The sequence below is a fragment of the Carassius auratus genome, unplaced genomic scaffold, assembly GCF_003368295.1.
Source record: "Carassius auratus strain Wakin unplaced genomic scaffold, ASM336829v1 scaf_tig00021793, whole genome shotgun sequence".
NCBI classification, from domain to species: domain Eukaryota; kingdom Metazoa; phylum Chordata; class Actinopteri; order Cypriniformes; family Cyprinidae; genus Carassius; species Carassius auratus.
This window is the reverse complement of record NW_020525136.1, coordinates 37,398-56,627: the sequence shown is the minus strand read 5'-3', so window position 1 is coordinate 56,627 and position 19,230 is coordinate 37,398. Positions and strand designations below refer to the sequence as shown.

At 34.5% G+C, this 19,230-nt stretch overlaps 2 protein-coding genes across 2 annotated transcripts in view; both read right to left on the bottom strand.

Moving 5' to 3' along the window:
- Nucleotides 1-1,917: 1,917 nt before the first annotated feature.
- Nucleotides 1,918-3,476, bottom strand: LOC113077154 (homeobox protein vent1-like). Its single transcript, XM_026249611.1, has 3 exons — nucleotides 2,801-3,476; nucleotides 2,480-2,712; nucleotides 1,918-2,263 (listed from the first exon to the last, which is right to left on the bottom strand). Exons 1-3 carry the CDS (start codon nucleotides 3,084-3,086, stop codon nucleotides 2,039-2,041), a joined length of 744 nt encoding a protein of 247 aa, XP_026105396.1. The 5' UTR covers nucleotides 3,087-3,476; the 3' UTR covers nucleotides 1,918-2,038.
- Nucleotides 3,477-5,908: 2,432 nt separating this feature from the next.
- The window catches only part of LOC113077155 (kinase non-catalytic C-lobe domain-containing protein 1), a 42,605-nt gene continuing 29,283 nt past the window's right edge, over nucleotides 5,909-19,230 (bottom strand). Inside the window, exons 20-30 of the mRNA XM_026249612.1 lie at nucleotides 18,687-18,880; nucleotides 18,490-18,600; nucleotides 16,210-16,357; nucleotides 15,951-16,118; nucleotides 14,684-14,890; nucleotides 13,760-13,842; nucleotides 13,378-13,531; nucleotides 12,346-12,468; nucleotides 12,153-12,212; nucleotides 10,600-10,757; nucleotides 5,909-7,052 (exon numbers count right to left, since the gene is read on the bottom strand). Coding sequence (XP_026105397.1) covers nucleotides 6,830-7,052; nucleotides 10,600-10,757; nucleotides 12,153-12,212; nucleotides 12,346-12,468; nucleotides 13,378-13,531; nucleotides 13,760-13,842; nucleotides 14,684-14,890; nucleotides 15,951-16,118; nucleotides 16,210-16,357; nucleotides 18,490-18,600; nucleotides 18,687-18,880 — 1,629 coding nt within the window. The 3' untranslated portion in view covers nucleotides 5,909-6,829. The remainder of the gene's footprint in view (nucleotides 7,053-10,599; nucleotides 10,758-12,152; nucleotides 12,213-12,345; nucleotides 12,469-13,377; nucleotides 13,532-13,759; nucleotides 13,843-14,683; nucleotides 14,891-15,950; nucleotides 16,119-16,209; nucleotides 16,358-18,489; nucleotides 18,601-18,686; nucleotides 18,881-19,230) is intronic.

The following is a 19,230-nucleotide window of genomic DNA, read 5'->3' as shown; positions in this document are numbered from 1 at the left end:
ATTAAAAAAATGAAAGGATGAATGAATGTTGATTTTATAAATCCAGACCAAAATCCATAACTTATAATGTAAATTCAAGATTCAATACATGTATTTATTTCTTTATTTATTGATGATTTATTGAATCCAGAAACCAAAATCCTCATCTGAAGAAGTTCAAACTTATGCAACATCAAGAACATTTTTGTTTGTTTTGTTTTTTTGCTTTTGCTTATGTACAGTAAATTAAATCATCTCTTTATGAACCTGCATGATTAATTTAGTAAAATGATAACGAATTATTAACCTCGATTGGCTTTCAGTGATCAGTGCTAGTCATTCTTGATGATCTCACCGGGCTGATATTAGAGAGTGATCAATACTCTGTCACACTGTGTATCACAGGTCCACTTGAACACACACACACACACACACACACATACATTATCACACACACGCACACGCACGCGCACGCACACGCACACGCATCCCAGACATGCTGGAGCCAGTCTGTTGGGATTATGTGGAGAGTGTAAACTCATCAATGGTCGACTTAATTAGGACTAATTGTTGACCGTGATCTGCTCGTTAGGTCTTGTTTGAAGTACACGGAGTCGCGCGCATCTGGAAGCGCAGTGTGAGACCGTGGCGCAGGGGTCAGGCTTCATTTAGGCTTTCTGTGGCGCCTACATTTGATTTAAATAAATCCCACTGGTATCATGCAAGAGACACGATACACGCATATTGCTCTTTGGGTATTAAAAGTGTTGATGTTGCATTATAGGCTTCTGTGCGGGACAGATCTAACTCAGGTTTAACTAGTTTCAGGAAGTAGCCTAAATGCTATTGGTTATAATTTGAAACTATATTTTATTCATGAGTTTATTTATGCTATGCTCTTCATGCATGAAAAATACACCTTGTGTAGGCACTAATATCAAGAGAAATATTTAGAGTTTGACTTTTCACATCTGAACTGGGTTTAAAAATAGTTGAAATATATATATATATATAAGTTTGGGTTTAGTGAGACTTTTAATGTTTTTTAAAGAAGTCTCTTCTGTTCATCAAGGATTCATTTATTTAACTAAAATACAAAAACAACTAATATTGTAAAAAATATATTATTTCCATTTAAAATTATGTTTTTTTTATATATATAGTTTTGTATACTTTGAAATATAATTTATTTCTGTGATGCTCCGCTGTATTTTCAGCATCATTCCTCCAGTCTTCAGTGTCACGTGATCTTCAGAAATTTAGAATAATATGATGATTTGTTATGAATGTTGGAAAGAGTTGTGCTGCTTATTAATTTATTTTTAATGTAATTTATTTATTTATTTGTAACCGGTAAAACTGTATTTTTTATTTATTTATTTTTTAGGATTTTTTGATTAGTAAAGTTAAATAGAACAATGTTTATTTTAAAAAATTAACTTTTATTGTCTTTATTGTCACTTTTTTTAATCAATTTAACATCCTTGCTGAATGAAAGTATTTATTTCTTTAAAAAAAATACTTAAAAACTTTTGGATGGTTATGCATATCATTATTTTCACATTACAGTTTTTTCTGTATTTTTTTGATTAAATAATTGCATATAAACTGCATGTATTTACAGACCTGAGATAATTACACAGATGCCTGCGAAAATTAATTGTGCAATCTGGTAGCAGATGGAGAATAATTTCTTTAACTTACACAATGTATGTGGAACATTCCAAGAAAACACTGAATTCCTAAATAAAGATGAAACATTAAATCGGATTGTCGCAGTATCTTTTAACTTCAAAGGAAACTGATTAAGATTGAAAGCATTTAAACAACAATAATCCTATTTCAGATCGATTGACTTCTGAACCGAATCTCATCAAATGTGAACTTTAAGCTTGCAAAGTTTAACTTGAACACAAACAAATCACCAATCAAACAAAATTAGACATTAAACTTTATTTCTGAAAATAAATAAACTCTTCTTTTTAATTAAACACTATTTTTACAAAGCACATTGCACACAGAATATGATAAGTGTTTTTATAAGGGAACGTGTCTGTCTTCAGTAGTAATGTTGCCTCGCCATCATGAGGTGATGATGAGGAGCGAGCGGATGATGCGTCATCATCTGGTGCACCAGCGCGCCGTGAGCCGGAAACGGAAGTCGCTGTCTGTCGTAGCAGTGGTACTGAACCGGAAGAACCATCTGAGGCAGAAGATATTCAGCGCGCATTTCCTGAACTTCCCGCTTCAGCTTCATCCTGCGGTTCTGGAACCATGTTCTGACCTGAAGAACAAAACGAGGATGCATTTAAAATTGTGTTCTATTGTTCAAATCGCAACTTTTACTATAATTACAAATATTATTGGAATATATTTATAAGAAAAAGTTTTTTTTTATGTCAATATTTATCTTTTTTTTCAGTGCATAAGAGAAAGCTATTTATTTATTTTCGATGATGCATTTAAATAAAGAGAATTGAGTTTAGTGCGCGCGTCTCACCTGGGTTTCTGACAGATTGAGTTTCAATGCGGTTTTCACTCTTTCTCCCGCGTCCAAGTATTTGTGCTTGCAGAAGATTTTCTCAAGTTTGTCGATCTGTTCCGGAGTGAATTTGGTTCTGATTCTGCGCGTCGCCGCGTCTTTTTCCACGTCGTTCCCATCTTCCGCGGACGCGCATTCAGAAGCGGCCGCTTCGCTTTCATAACCAGACGAATAGCCGCTGTTTTCTGAAACTGAGCATGAAATAAATCATTAAAACACGCTCTGTTTACATTTACATTCATTGAAGCCAATCGAAAATGCATTGAAGCGCATACTTACAGCTTGGAGATGAACAGTGTCTTGGAGTCGTGACCTCGTTCTCCTTAATGGTCTCTGGTTTCTGTTCAACTTTGGAAACCTTTGGTTTTGGCTGCAAATAAACCTTGTCGTAGGATGTTGGAGGCCTCGGTTGAACCACACACGGCACGTGCGGCCTGTGCGTCTTTTTCTCCGAATCGTGAAAGCTTTGGGCGAGCCAGTCCACAGAAAAATCCTTAACCATGATTGCTGTCTGTCTGTCTGAGGAAGTCAAACTATCCCAACAGAATCCCAAACTGTTTGCCATGTCTCCAGAAGCGGGCTGAATATATAGGCCTGTACCGGCATCGCATTAACATATGCATGGAGGAGTTAACGCCTGATCGATTCTCAATCATTAGGCCTAATGGGTCGTTATTGAAGTCTTTACATATCCTGTGATTGTGTGAAAGCCTGGCGCCAGCTTGTCTGTGCTCACCTCTGTCTCATCCAGCTGTCTGCATCCTCTTCAAACACAGATGGAGTGTCCGAACAGCTGGATGCGAGTGGCGCATTAATGACGAAAAATGCTGCTTTAATACTGGGATTTTAAAGTTTAAAGCCAAGAAACTTTAAAACAAAAACATAAAATGATTAGTAAAACTTTTTCAATATTTTACACCAATTGTAAGCATATTCCCCATGATAAATCCTTGTATTTTAATTATTTTGCATTATTTGTCGTGCGGAATATGCATATAAATCACGTTTTCCAAAATAATAATCAACTGTTTTCAACAATGGTAATAATCAGAAATAAAACAAGATCAGCATATGAGAATGAATTCTGAAAATCATGTGACACTGAAGACTGGAGTAATGATGCTTGGAAATTCATTTTACAATATATTCACATAGATAGCGGGTATTATGTCAAAAATAATTACAACAAGGCTTCAAATGGCCAGTAGAACTTTTAAACGGTATTTTTTTGTTCCCAGTTTGCTGCATATCCCACTAATAAATCCTTGTTAGTTCAGACTTCTGTGCATCATGTCTCAATATAACTTTAAATAAATGTAAATATTTAAAATATATAACGAAACAAAACGTTACTGTAAAAAAGAGTTAAATAGTCGGAATAATATAAAAACGAAAAATATAGCCAATAAAGAACATGTTTTATTTGTTCTACAGCACTTTTCAACATATCTGCTTCTAAATTCTGGGTTTGAATAGTTTTGCTTATATAAGCCTCTAAATAATATTTTGGGCTTATTCTTTCGTGTTACTGTGACATCAGTGGGAAATTATAAATCCGACGATTAGAAAAAAAATATTCGAATATAAAAAATAAAAAAAAGAATAGCAGCTTGTGCTATTCGTCTGTTTCTGTGTTGTGGTGTGTGATTAGACTGTAGTTGAAATGGTTGTGTTTTCACACATGCTGCTGCCTGTGGAGTCTCTGGCGCCACTGTCCATCTCAGCGGCGTTTGGCGCGGTCGGCAAACATCAAGATCAAAGGGATTACAGTAGCAACACAATTAACTTTGATTGACCAGCGGTTCAAATGCAAATTCACAGCCGGACAAGCTTAAGCCTGATCCAATGTCTCAACACAACCACTTGGAGATCTCATTGCACCAACCTAAATCTGTGCAACTATTTACTTGCATTGATTTATTTTAAATCATGCATATGCACATATGTGCACCTATAGGCTTATGCACGTTTAATGAAACTCATGCTATAACTTTGTCAATCTTAATTTTACAACACCAATCAATCGGAATCTGGAAATCAATACGTTTAAATAGATAGCTTTTACTTTCTTTTTGCACAAAGCATATGACGCTTCCGCAATTTTTAAAAAACGAACTAGAAATGAAAATAATTGCATCCCCAAAGGCGGGTTTGGAAGGAAATATAACAAATCAGTTCAAAAGCATTCATGTGATTGTTTGCTCATTCGAGGTTTCATGATGAAACAAAACCTGTGATTCGATAATATTGGTGATAATCTGAAAGGTTTTGCATGGCACAGAGGTCTGCAGTTCATCAGACTGTTTTTGAATGTCTGTGGATGAGAGACAGAGCCTTTGAAAGGATCGTTTAGCTGGACAATGGTGATAAGGACATGTTGACTGCTTCCTTTATCACTGATCTATAGTGCACGAGCTCCAGCTCTTTGAGTCGCAATTAAAGCCTTTATCTGAAGCGCTTTGATCCGCCGCGAAACAATGACGAGGATCCCGCGCGCTTCCTCCGCTCCGCGGGAAACTCCCAAACACACATTATTTAATTCGCATAAATGATATGATATATGATAACATGCAATAACAGCGAGCAGTTCTGTGTGGAAAAATCACCTGAGCAAGCTGCTGCTGTTTATGGGTGTGATACTGCTTTTTGTTTTATAATAGGCTAATAATAATAATGTTTACACTGACACGTCAGAAGCACAGATATTTGTTAACATTTTAATGATGCATAGATGTTTCTTTAATAATTCTAATGAACGTCCAGTACACTACAGGACGAAAGTTTGGAATAATGTAATGTTTTTGAAAGTTTTGTATTTATTTGATCAAATGTACAGTAAAAATTGTGAAATATTATTCCCATATAAACAGCTGTTTTCTCTGTAAATATATGTTTTAAAATGTAATTTCTTTCTGTGATCAAATTTGAGTTTTCATCATAATTCCTCTATTTTCTTAGTTTTAAAGTGTGGGGTAAGATTTATGAAAAAAAAGAAAGAAATAATAATAATTTCATTCAGCAAGGATTAATTAAATTGATCAAAAGTGACAAAAATAGATGTATAATGTTACTAAATATGTCTATTTCAAATAAATGCTGTTCTTTTGAACTTTCTGTTCATCTGAAAAATCCTGAAATATAAAATGCATCCACAAAAATATTGTGCAACACGACTGTTTCCAACATTGATGATAATCAGAAATGTTTCTTGTCATCATATTTTCATGATTTCTGAAGATCACGTGACACTGAAGACTGGAGCAATGATGCTGAAAATACAGCGGAGCATTACAGAAATAAAATAGAGTTTAACAGATATTCACACGGGAAACCACTGTTTTAAATTATAATAATATTTCACTATTTTTACTGTATTTTAATCAAATAAATGCATCCTTGATGAGCAGAAGAGACTCTCCGAAACATAATGGGAGCGTCTAGATCTGTATTCTGCACACCTGAAAAACACACTGCAACAAAACGAGAAGTTTTCAGTCAATACGATGGAATTTATTAGGTCTAATCCTGATTAATGGGCTATTAACACCTAAACAAGTTTGCAATCCTGCAGACGTAAAGCATGTAGATTAACTGGTTTTCTTCAAATCTAAAGCATTATTATAAAGACTGAAACCTGAAAAACTAAACTTTTTTTGCTTTCTGGGGACTGTTCGGTTCCCAGGATTCATCCAAATATCTTCTGCTTTCAACACAAGAAAGAAACTCATACAAGTTTGAAACGACTGAACTTCAAGAAGAAGGGAAATCTTACTGATAACGCAATTGCAAAAGACGTGTTCTTGAGCTTTAAAACATGCAGTGAAATATATGTGTCCCAATGTAAAGTGCACTACAAAACAGCAAAATGCAATGCATTCATTATGTTAAAAGTTATGCAGAAGTACGTCTATTTGTATAGAAATATATCATGTTTACTCTATTTTTAAAAGTAGAATAATTTCAGTTATAACAATGCATTATTTCAAGCCTCTCACAGTTGAATCTTATCTAAAATGCATTAATAATTTCTCAATCATTATCTAATTACAAGTCTATAAACATCCATACTGTAATATTTGGTCGTGTAGCCGTCCGAAAAAACATAAACACAAAGCTAAAAGTCTTTGCTTCATTGAAGGAAACCATCCATGAGGCTGAAACAGAAGTTAAAGATGAAAAACACCTCCACATCCTAAAAACAGGAAATTCACCTGTGCTTTTTTCACACAGTATTCTTCACACATCTTCATCTGTCCTCAGCTCTAATGGAGATGTCTGTCTTCCAGCGGTGATCCACATCTGTTCGGGTCACTGGAAAGAGGCTTTGACGCGGCGCAGCGTGTCGTGGATCCGGCGAGCGGCGGGCATCTGGCTGAAGTTGATGTGGTTGTCGGAGGCGAGGAGCGAGATGTCACTCCTGCCGAAGCGTGCGAGTCGTCCACGCAGGTACGCCTGCAGCTCCAGGTCCGGAGGATAGGAATAGAGACGCTCCTGAAACGCCTGGATCTGACTGACCACACGCGCAATGTTCCTGAGAGGAAACACACACACCAGAGAGACTCCAGCTGTGAGTCTGGCTTTAGATGCAAAGAGGGAAAGAACAGCATTTGACACTCATTTTTGCTCATAATCGGATTGGAGTGCATATCAAAATGCAAAGGCTGATTATTTATTATATATATATTTATATATACGTCTCTGCATCTGAGTTTGAGTCACTCGTAATAGGATCTGATTATAAACTGGCTGATTAATGTCTGTAAATTTTACAAATTAAAGGTTGGGGTTTTTATTTGTTGAATTATTATGCTTGAAATAATATACTAGTAATATTATTTATTTTATTGTTTTATTTAGTAGTAGCAATACTACTACTACTAATAAATATTATTATTATTATTGTCGAAATAAAAGTTTAACAGTTCATGAATAAATTAATAATTTAGGAAAGAAAATTAATATTGGATTTGTAATTTTATAGTTGTACTATAGAACAAAATACAGTGAAACAATACACATGTAATATCTGTTATTTTATTTAATGGTTTTATTTAGTGGAAGTAATAATAATAATAAATATAGCTGCAAGCAGCAATAACGGGGCCAAGCATTACAGAAGCAAGCTTCAGACGAACGGCAGGAATGAGTAATTAAGACAGTTTTAAGATTATTTTAGGCAAAATGGCTTGAAAACAATAAACACAACAACTAGTAATAGGATTTATTGGCTTATCACGTGTAACCAATAGGTGGCGCTGTTACCAAATTAGTTTGAAATGGTCAGTGTGAGGTGACGATGACACATACAAAGTTTTTTGCAAATATGTCAAAGCTTTGCAGAGATACAGCCTCAAATGCATTTTGGAACCCTTCCAGCTGATTCGTTGATGCGCTAAATGAGAACCGTTTCGTATATTGACACGAAATCCATAACATTTTGCCAGAATGGTCTGAAGATGATCCATGTCAAATTTGGTGAAAATCGGACTAACGGTCTAGGAGGAGTTCGAAAAAGTAGGTTTTCAACATTAATCAAAATGGCGGACAGGAAGTTCAGCCAAATAAGGAAAACTTGGTATCTATGTTCTCGGCCTGACCCAAGGAATCTATTAAGATCAGCGTCATGTCAATAGCCAGATCTTTTCAAAAGTTATTAGCCTTTATGTAAATTGAGTTATAACTTGACCACTAGGTGTTTCAAAATATTTTGAGTACCTTCAGGGGATGTTGTTGTTGGCACATTCTGAGTTTCGTAATATTACACAAATGCATTTGTTTAGTATAGCATTTTATTTCACAAAACTGTATTGAAGTCAATGGGAATTTCATGTTTTGTTCTATTATAGCGCCACCAAGAGGCTCAGTCAAACCATTTGTTTTATGTGTCCTCAGAGTGAGCCCATACATATGTGTGTCAATTTTGGTGAAAATATCTCAATTCACTTCAGAGTTATAGACATTTACATGAAAAAGCATGTAAAAAATGACTGACTCTTGACTTTGATTGAATATTACTACCCCTTACTATCAATATTTTGGCATTTGGGCATTGGCGTATAGCTATCGACCTATGTTTCCGAACTTCTGATGGTGGTTTCGTCTCGATCAGACAAGCGGTTTCGTAGATATAGCCAAATGTTTTTTAAGCGCTAAATCACAACGCTACACAAACCGTAAGGCGAAACCTAGCATGTTTGGTATCGTAGGACTCGGTAAGGTTTCAGGAGTCCAATTTAATGAGTCTGGTGAAAATAAGTCGACCACACCCAAAGTTATAAGCATTTAAAAAAGAAGATCACCACTAGGTGGCGCTGTTTCGAAACTTCTCACGCTCCTTCAGGACATTGTGCTGATGACCCATACCAAGTTTCGTAACAATCCGTTGATGTGTTCTTAAAATACAGCATTTTAGCACAAAATTCAAAATGGCCGACAGTCAAAATGGCCAAAATGGTAAAATTGGATATCAGTCGACTTGGCATGTAGCCCTGAATCTAACAAGACAAATGTTATGATTTTTGGACAAACTGTTCAAAAGTTATAAGCAAAAATAGCAATTTTTCATATCTCTGGACCAGTAGGTGGCGCTGCGCCGAAACACAGCATGTAGCCTCAGGTCATGCTTGTTATGACATGTACCAAGTTTGGTCAGAATAGAATAAATCGTTGCATAGATACAGCCTTACGACTGTTTTTGCAAGCGTTACGTAAAATTTGTTTGAGCGTTTATCGAAAACGGTTTGACGAATCAATTTGATTTGCATAACTTTTGGTCAGCACTGACTGAAGATGATCTGGTTCAATTTTCGTGTGAATCGGACAAACCGTCTAGGACGAGTTCGAAAAAGTAGGTTTTTAAAAAAATTCAAAATGGCGGCCACATTTCTATGACGGAAAATGATTTGCTATGGTGCAATCGAATCGGCATGAGCTCAGAAATCAGATGAAAAAAGAATTTTGATGATTGGCCTTACGGTCAAAAAGTTATTAACAAAATTAAAGTGAAATTTTGGACAGTTGGTGGCGCTAGAGGGAATGTCTTAGACACACCAAAATTGGTGTACTTAATGTGGGCACTGTCCTCTATAAGAATGTCAAACCATTACAACTTTCCCGCATTCGGTTCTATGGGCTGCCATAGACCCCCAGTCGGAAGAATAATAATAATAATAATAATAATAAGAACGCCAACAAAAACAAGAGGGTCCTACGCACCTTCGGTGCTTGGCCCCTAATTATTATTTTTTAGAATAATTAAAACCATGCTTATAGTGTTTATTATGTTATATTTTAATTTAAATATTAAATAAACAACAACAACAACGCAATTTATAGTTATTATTAATATAGTCAAAAAAGTAAATTTTCGAAAATGAAGAAAATAAGACTAGTATTAAAGAAATTTTACAGTTACAGTAGTATACAATAAAATCATTATGATTTTCTTAAATACAGTGTAATAATACAATAGTAATATTTCTTATTTTGTTTAGTAGTAGTAATTATAATAAATACAGAAATTATAGAAAACTAAAATACTTGTTAAAGTGTTTATATTAATTTTATTATTATTATTATTATTATTATTATTATTATTATTATCAATTTAGTCAAAGTAAAAGTTCAGAGGTTAATAATTTGGAAATTAAGATACAGTTATTTTTTATTTTTTTAATTCTTGATTTTTATTTTATGTGAGAGACAACAGCAGATGCACTTGTTCACTGGAGGAAGTGTTATTATGATTACAGACTCTATGTATTTGAGTTAAAATCATCTTAATGCTGGATGTGTTTCAGGTTTTGTCTTCTCCAGATGTTCACTGATGGACTGGAGTGCTGTGGATTATTGTGATGTTTTTATCAGACTCTCATTCTGACGGCACCCATTCACTGCAGAGCAAGTGATGCAATGCTACATTTCTCCAAATCTGATGAAGTAACACACTCATCCTGATCTTGGGATGATCTGAGGGTGAGGATATTTTTAGCACAAATGTATTTTTGGGTGAACTAAAAAACAAAAGTTAAAAGCGTCTATTAAAAGCATGGATGTAAACGTAAGTGCGTTCAGGAGACCTCAGTTTGGGCCACTTGTATGCGCCGCTGGTCACGGTGAACGCTCCGATCTCCAGCTGCTGGATGTGGATGGCCAGGATCAGGGCGTCTGGGAGAGTGGGACGCCGTCTGTCCTTCTCTCCCTCCATCAGACACAGATTATCACTCTTCAGGAAGACCTGAAACAAGGACACCTTTATAGTGATAAGCATGCATTCAGTATCTATTTTAATTGAGTTATTGACTAATTTGTAGGACATAATCAATAATGTTTGGGTTGAGTGACTATCTGGAGATTATGAGAAAAATAAAAAAAAAAATAAAAAAATAATAATAATTTAGAAAATAAATTACTTAGCATTACCTTGAAAAATGAATAGCTGTGACGCAGTTTTGTTATTATTAATATAATAATAATAATAATAATAATAATAATAATAATGATGATGATAATGAAAGTAGCAATTAAGTTTTAAATGGTTTCATTTATTTTTTACTAATTATTAAGCTAATTAAAACAGTTTTGTTATTATTTCTGTTATTAACATTATTAATAATAATAATAAAAAATGTCAAAACAAAGGGTTTGTTAAAAAACAAATGATTAAAATAATGAAAATAAATGGATGTAAACTATTATTATTAATATTCATGTTATATAATAATAATAATAATAATAATAATAATAATAATAATAATAATAAAAGTAACAATTCAGAATTAATTCTAATAATTATGTTAAGTAATTTAACATAGTTATAAATCAGTTTTATTAAAATTATTATTTTTATAAATATTATATAATATAATAATATACTATTTTAACTAATATGATTTCATTAGAAACCATTAAAAATAAATTAAAAAGCAATGAAGCAGTTATTATTGTTACAGATAATATATAATACAATTATATATTTGTATTATATTTGTTATTAAAAACATTTTACACAATTAATTAGTTGAAAACAATTAAAATAAATCATTAAAATAATTAAAATAATGGCTGTGAAGCAGTATTATTAATATTATTAATGCTATATAATAATAATAATAATAATAATAATAATAATAATAATAATAATAATAATAATACAAGTAACAATTCAGAATTAATCCAAAACAATAAAAAAAAATAATGAAGTAATTTAATATAGCTGTGAAGCAGTTTTGTTATCAAAATTATTTTATTTTATTTTATTATAACACAATAACATTATAATAATATAATACAATATTGAATATTATTACTAATATAGATACATTTGAAGCAGTTATTATTATTACAGATGATATATAATATAATGTAATGTTTGCATTATTGCTTTTATTACTAAAAACACTTAGAACAATCCATTAGTTAAAAAAAAACAATTCTAAAAACTAATTATTACAATAATTAAAATAAATAGCTGTGAAGCAGTTTGATTATTAATATTATGAATGATATAGATATTATATAATGCAATAACACTAATGCAACATACTTTAATTTTATAAATATATTATAAATGTTAATAACAGTAGAAAGCATTAAGAGTTAGTTAAAATAATTCAAATCTGCCGAGTCTGACCTGCACGGCCCTGAGCTCCTCGAGAGTCTCACACATCTTGAGCGAGAGCTGCTTCCACGCCTGCGTTCATCACACACACACACAAGAGCCGAGACAATCACATCTCAGTCATGCTTTCCAACAGAGCGAGTGTTTAATCAGTTTAAACAGATGCAGCACCGATCACAAACAGCGCAGGAGTTTGGTTTCTTACCGGTAACTGCCTCACAATCACATTCTCCAGCCCGGACAGGATCTGCAGAGCTGTGGAGAAGTTTCTCGTCTCGTAGCAGAACTTGCCGATGGACAGAAAGCGAGCGAGTAAAGCCGCCTGTGCCTAAAACACAGCCAGGTATTCAAATACACCCCACTTTAGGACTGGTCTAAATAAATATAGAGTGCATTTATATCGTGCATATCGGGAAATTAGGAATAGAAGTGTTGTTAACTTGCAAGAAATTAAAGTTACAATGCAGAAAATAAAATAAAATAAACACTTAATAGTCCTTAAAATATGTTCTTAATGCATCATATAATTATTTTTTGCACCCGAGCCAAAATCTTGCAAGGTTTTTCTTCACATTATGGAAGTAAAACAGGTTGTGGCTTCAAAACTATTTTATTTTAGTTGTTAATTAAGTAGCACTAACTTATTATTACTATTATAGTTTTTGTTAATATTTTGTTTTATGTTTTAATTTAACTTTAATATATGTTTTAATGATTTTGTAGTGTTTTTGTTTGTATTTGTTTTGTTTTGTTTGTAATACATATATATATATATATATATATATATATATATATATATAATTAAAAACAAATATAACAAAAGCAATCAATGGAATTATTAAAATATTAAGTAAAATTAAAATTAAAACTGAAAATATAAAAAAAAAATCTAATTTAAAATAAAGAAAATTATTAAAATATATGAAAATATAACATAAGCAATCAATGAAATTATTAAAATATTATGTAAAATTAAATGAAAATATATAAATTAAATCTCATATAAAATAATACAAATGTAATAGTATATCAATGCTACTAAAGTAACTAAAAATGTTTTTAAGTATAACTTTATTATTAATAATGTAATTAGTTAATTAAATGAGTTAATTCAAACTAATTATTATAGTAATTAAAACAAATAGCCGTGAAGCAGAAGAAGAAGAGTTATAGATATTCACATTCATGACCCAGTTTCACTGCTAAGATTTATAAGACAAGTAAATATAGGAGACACCTTGACCGAGTCGCAGGTGACCAGTTCAGCAGAAACCCAGTTAGAGACACAGTGTGCGTGTGTGAGGAGCCTCTGCAGAGGGCCCCGGGGCCCCGACACATCACTGACCAACAGACCGCTGCCCTCTAGAGGCGAGGAGGATGGAGACACACACCTGACCAACACACAGCAACACTGAACACACACACTCAACATATCGGGAGGATGAAATATACACATGCACATGCACTTTATTTCTTTTAGGTGAAAATTATTCTTATGCATGTAAAAATGCTTTTTATTTATAAGAATTTTAAACAAGTTTGAGATTTATTATAGAAAGCCACTGCTTAAATTGTTGATTATACATTCATGCACAGGACAGTGGACAGTGGAAACTCACCTGGAAATGTTTCCAGAGTTTTCCGTCACTCCGTGAGCTCTTGAGTTCAGAAAGTGAACCGGGTGACAGTCATGAAATATTTCCTGCGTGAAAAACACGAGGAGACATGAAACTGCTTGATATAGTGATTCAGACCTCATATAAAGACCAGCTTTAAAATAAGATGATCATGTGTCTCCACCTAGAGATGGATCAGGAAAAGACAGGGAAAATAGAGTGATAAAAAATAATAATAAATAAAAATAAATAAATAAAAAAAAAAAAAAAAAAAAAAAAAAAAAAATATATATAATAAAATAAAATATAAAATATAAAATATAAATATAAATTTATTTTCAATAAAATAAAATAAAATAAAAATAAAATAAAATAAAATAAAATAAAATAAAATAAAATAAAATAAAATTAAATTAAATTAAATTAAATTAAATAATGACTATGATGGAAATTGGAAATTAAGAATTTAAAATATTATTGCACTTTTAAATAACTGTTTTCTGTGTGTATCTCCGTTAAAGTGTAATTTATTTCTGTGATGCTCCGCTGTATTTTCAGCATCATTCCTCCAGTCTTCAGTGTCACATGATCTTCAGAAATCAGAATAATATGATGATTTACTGCTCAAGAAACATTTCTGATTATTATCAATGTTGTGTTGCATATTAGAATGATTTTTGAAGGATCATGTGACACTAAAGAGTAAATTCAGCTTTTCATCACCGAAATAAATTACATTTTAACATATATTAACATAGAAAACTTCTGTTTTAAATTCTAATAATTTTTCACTATTTCTACTGTATTTTTGATCAAATAAATGCAGCCCTGGTGAGCAGAAGAGACTTCTTTCCATAATTATTCCACGTTTAACAGATATTTAGCATGTGTTGCATGTTTAATAAAAGAGTGCGTGTGTTTGATCACCTGCTCCAGTAAAGTGAGCTGCTGTGCGATGTGCAGCGGTGTGTGTTCGCTCTGACTGAAGGGACGTCTCTCGTCTGATCTCAGACTGCTGTTGTTCATCAGAGAGGCGTAACACGGCCGTGGAAGAGCTGCGGCTATGGAGAACACTTTCTCTTTACACTGGACCGTCTGAGGCTCCACCACACGCGACACACGCCACTGGAAGCTCTGCACACGCGTGAACACATCACATCAAGAAGAAGGGGTTTGACTGCTGCTCAGATGCATGAAATTCATGTTTAAGATTAATAGAAAAGTGTTTGATTTTTTTAGGGCAAGGAATTACCTGTAAAACTATTTATTTTTCATGCACATTTTTTATTTTTCATGCACATTAGAGATTTCAAGATTTTGGGGGATATTTGACTACTTTCAGGCTAGTGGAAAGAAAACATCTGAAATGCGAGGTTAAGTGTTTATATTATCATGCTGTAGATTCACCAAATTTTACAGTTTTATTCCCATCCATATTCTGAACGTTTTTATATTGTATTTATATATATAACATGCTTGATTCATATTTAACATTTAATTCCTAAAAACATAGCAAAAATGTATGTTTTACTGTCTGTTGACTATTTTTAAATTTTAATTCCTGTCTGCATAGAGCCTTTTTTTTTTTGGTCGTCAAAATCGAACAAGAACCTGGATTTATCAAATGCTTAGATTTTTGTTGAGGAAATAAATGCAAATTACCACATTTTTCAATTAGATAATGCCTAAAATGCATTTTTAACAACTTTTTAAAGTTTCATAACAAAAAATAAAAAAATAAAAATAAAGTCAAAATAAAACATATGTTAATAAAATACAATAAATAAATATGTGTGTAAATAAAAATGAAATGTAAAATAAATTATTAAATACATGAATGAATAAATAAAACATATTAAATTATTTACTTCAATTTCAATTCAAATAAAATAAAATTCAACTCAATAAAAATTAAATTAAATTAATTAAATTAAATTAAATTAAATTAAATTAAATTAAATTAAATTAAATTAAATTAAATTAAATTAAATTAAATTAAATTAAATTAAATTAAATTAAATTAAATTAAATTAAATTAATTAAAACAAGAAGAAACCAAGAGCAGGTTACACAGTATTACTTTTCTCAATCATACAATGTGTTCCTAAACACTACAACCCTTCTTAATTAGGTAGCTAATGTCCATCATTATTTGTAACCACACTGTTATACTTTCTGTTATACTGTCTCAGACCTTTCGAGCAGCGTCTTCGATGGATGAGTTCACTGAGAGCTTCTCCTCGTCTTCTGGGCTGCTGATGGAGGCGTCGAGCGCACACGACGGGACACAGACGCGCCTCTTCATGGGTGAGGCCTGGAGCGTCGCCAGCAAACCTGCTCCTCGACTTTCAACCGGTGCGACCTGAAGACAGAGCGTAGCGCGGTTATTTCACATGCATTCAAGCTTTCTGTCTAAACCAGCAGTTTAAGAGTTAAACTCTGAAGGCAGTGACCTCAGCGGTCAGGAAAGCGTCCAGCGTCTGCAGGAGGCTGGAGCTGGAGCTGAAGTCCACTAACTGTGCGTCTTCAATCCAGAAGTGTAACAGATCCAGAGTGCGCTGATAGACTTTGGCTGTGTCTGATGAGGGATCTTCATTTGCTCTGCAGTTTCACAATTAATGGAGAACATAATTACATTTCATCTCATTTCACTTCTTGGAGATGATTATTTAATTAGTGTTTGACTGTGAATGAATTACTCTTTCTCTACATCTTAACTATATGAGTTTGACAAAATAATTGTCCGTCCGTCCGTCATTCCTTCCTTCCTTCCAGTCGGTCTGTCTTTCTGTGTCTGTCTGTGTCTGTGTTTCTGTCTGTCTGTCTGTCTGTGTCTGTCTGTCTGTGTCTGTCTGTCTGTGTCTGTCTGTCTTTCTGTGTCTGTCTGTCTGTCTTTCTGTGTCTGTCTGTCTGTGTCTGTCTGTCTGTCTGTCTTTCTGTGTCTGTCTGTGTCTGTCTTTCTGTCTGTCTGTCTGTCTGTCTGTCTGTCTTTCTGTGTCTGTCTGTCTGTGTCTGTCTGTCTTTCTGTGTCTGTCTGTCTGTGTCTGTCTGTCTGTCTGTCTTTCTGTGTCTGTCTGTCTGTGTCTGTCTGTCTGTCTGTCTTTCTGTGTCTGTCTTTCTGTGTCTGTCTGTGTTTCTGTCTGTGTTTCTGTCTGTCTTTCTGTGTCTGTCTGTCTGTCTGTCTGTCTTTCTGTGTCTGTCTGTCTGTATTTCTGTGTCTGTCTGTATGTCTGTCTGTGTCTGTCTTTCTGTGTCTGTCTTTCTGTGTCTGTCTGTATTTCTGTGTCTGTCTGTATGTCTGTCTGTGTCTGTCTGTCTGTATTTTTGTGTCTGTCTGTATGTCTGTCTGTGTCTGTCTTTCTGTGTCTCTCTGTCTGTCTGTCTTTCTGTGTCTGTCTGTCTGTCTGTCTTTCTGTGTCTGTCTGTCTGTGTGTCTTTCTGTGTATGTCTGTCTGTGTCTGTCTTTCTGTCTGTCTGTTTGCTGTCTGTCTGTCTATCTGTCTGTGTGTCTGTCTGTCTTTCTGTGTATGTCTGTCTGTGTCTGTCTTTCTGTCTGTCTGTTTGCTGTCTGTCTGTCTGTCTCTCTGTGTATGTCTGTCTGTGTCTGTCTTTCTGTGTCTGTCTGTCTATCTGTGTCTTTCTGTCTGTCTGTCTGTCTGTCTGTCTTTCTGTGTCTGTCTGTCTGTCTGTGTGTCTGTCTGTCTTTCTGTGTCTGTCTATCTGTCTGTCTGTCTGTCTGTCTTTCTGTGTATGTCTGTCTGTGTCTGTCTTTCTGTCTGTCTGTGTGTCTGTCTGTCTTTCTGTGTATGTCTGTCTGTGTCTGTCTTTCTGTGTCTGTCTGTCTGTCTTTCTGTCTTTCTGTGTCTGTCTGTCTATCTGTGTCTTTCTGTCTGTCTGTCTGTCTGTCTGTGTGTCTTTCTGTGTCTGTCTATCTGTGTCTGTCTTTCTGTCTGTCTGTGTGTCTGTCTGTCTTTCTGTGTATGTCTGTCTGTGTCTGTCTTTCTGTGTCTGTCTGTCTATCTGTGTCTTTCTGTCTTTCTGTGTCTGTCTGTCTATCTGTGTCTTTCTGTCTGTCTGTCTGTCTGTCTGTCTTTCTGTGTGTCTGTCTGTCTTTCTGTGTCTGTCTGTGTGTGTGTCTGTCTTTCTGTGTCTGTCTGTCTGTCTATCTGTCTTTCTCTGTGTCTGTCTGTCTTTCTGTGTCTGTCTGTCTTTCTGTGTCTGTCTGTCTGTCTGTCTTTCTGTGTCTGTCTGTCTGTCTTTCTGTGTCTGTCTGTCTGTCTGTCTTTCTGTCCGTCCGTCTTTCTGTGTGTGTCTGTCTGTCTGTCTGTCTGTCCGTCTGTCTGTCTGTCTTTCTGTCCGTCTGTCCTTCTGTCTTTCCGTCTTTCTGTCCGTCTGTCTGTCTTTCTGTCCGTCCGTCTTTCTGTGTGTGTCTGTCTGTCTGTCTGTCTGTCCGTCTGTCTGTCTGTCTTTCTGTCCGTCTGTCCTTCTGTCTTTCCGTCTTTCTGTCCGTCTGTCCGTCCGTCCGTCCGTCCATCTATCCATCCATCCATCCATCAATCTATCTATGTATCTATATATCTATATATCCTTCTATCCGTCTGTCTGTCTGTCTGTCTACCTGTCTCTAAATGTCTATCTGTTTGTCTGTCTGTCTGTTAGGGTTAAATTTGTCTTGACAAGTGTAACCTTTCTAGCTTAATCTGTAACAGTGCTCCGATTGATTTAATTCTTACCCCAGTGTACTGTTTAATTTGTCCATTAGAAACCTCAGAAGCTCCTCCGGGGTGCAGAAGTAGCGATAGGTGTAGAAAAACTGTTGAACAAATCCGTCGGCGTGAGCGTTCCTGTCAGCATCAGAACAGACATGTATGATGAAGGTTACAGTACCGGCAGCTGATGCCATTCCCATGTATTCATACACATTCAGTACCTGGCGTACAGGTAGGCCATGAGGCCTCTGGCGGTTGCGGCCACTAGAGGGCAGCCTTTTCCCCGACGCTGCTCACACAGAAAGTGCAGAAGCGCAGGATCATCTGAGTGCTGCAGCTCCAGAGGTGCATCCCCACACACAGCCAGAGAGGGCAGCAGAGAGAGCTCTAAACCCCACTGATCCACAGACAACACCTACACCACATCACAGAACACCTGCATCACCCATTAAACCATACAACACTGGTGTTCAAGGAAAATCACCACGCATGCCCTCGAATGAATTATTGCTTGCCTGAATATGAAACGCTTGAGGCAACAACAATAAGACAAAGACACTAATAAGTAATAATTCATATATGGCATACATGCTTTTATTTTAAGTGGCTTACGGTTTATTAAAAATCAAACCTATGACCTTGGTGAATTTAGAAACTTCTAAATATTGGATAAAAACTTAGAGCTGAGGTCAAATGTGATTGGTTAAGCCAACTTCAAAACCAGGGTAGAACAGAATTATTTAAAAGTAAAAAAAAAAATGTTTT

Bases quoted from the DNA above. Each gene is read 5' to 3' on its own strand.
- LOC113077154 (XM_026249611.1), bottom strand. From the start codon at position 3,086: ATGGCAAACAGTTTGGGATTCTGTTGGGATAGTTTGACTTCCTCAGAC. The intron at 2,713-2,800 runs GTAAGTATGCGC...TTTCATGCTCAG, and splicing joins ACACTGTTCATCTCCAAGCT to TTTCAGAAAACAGCGGCTAT. The intron at 2,264-2,479 runs GTGAGACGCGCG...TTTGTTCTTCAG, and splicing joins TCAATCTGTCAGAAACCCAG to GTCAGAACATGGTTCCAGAA.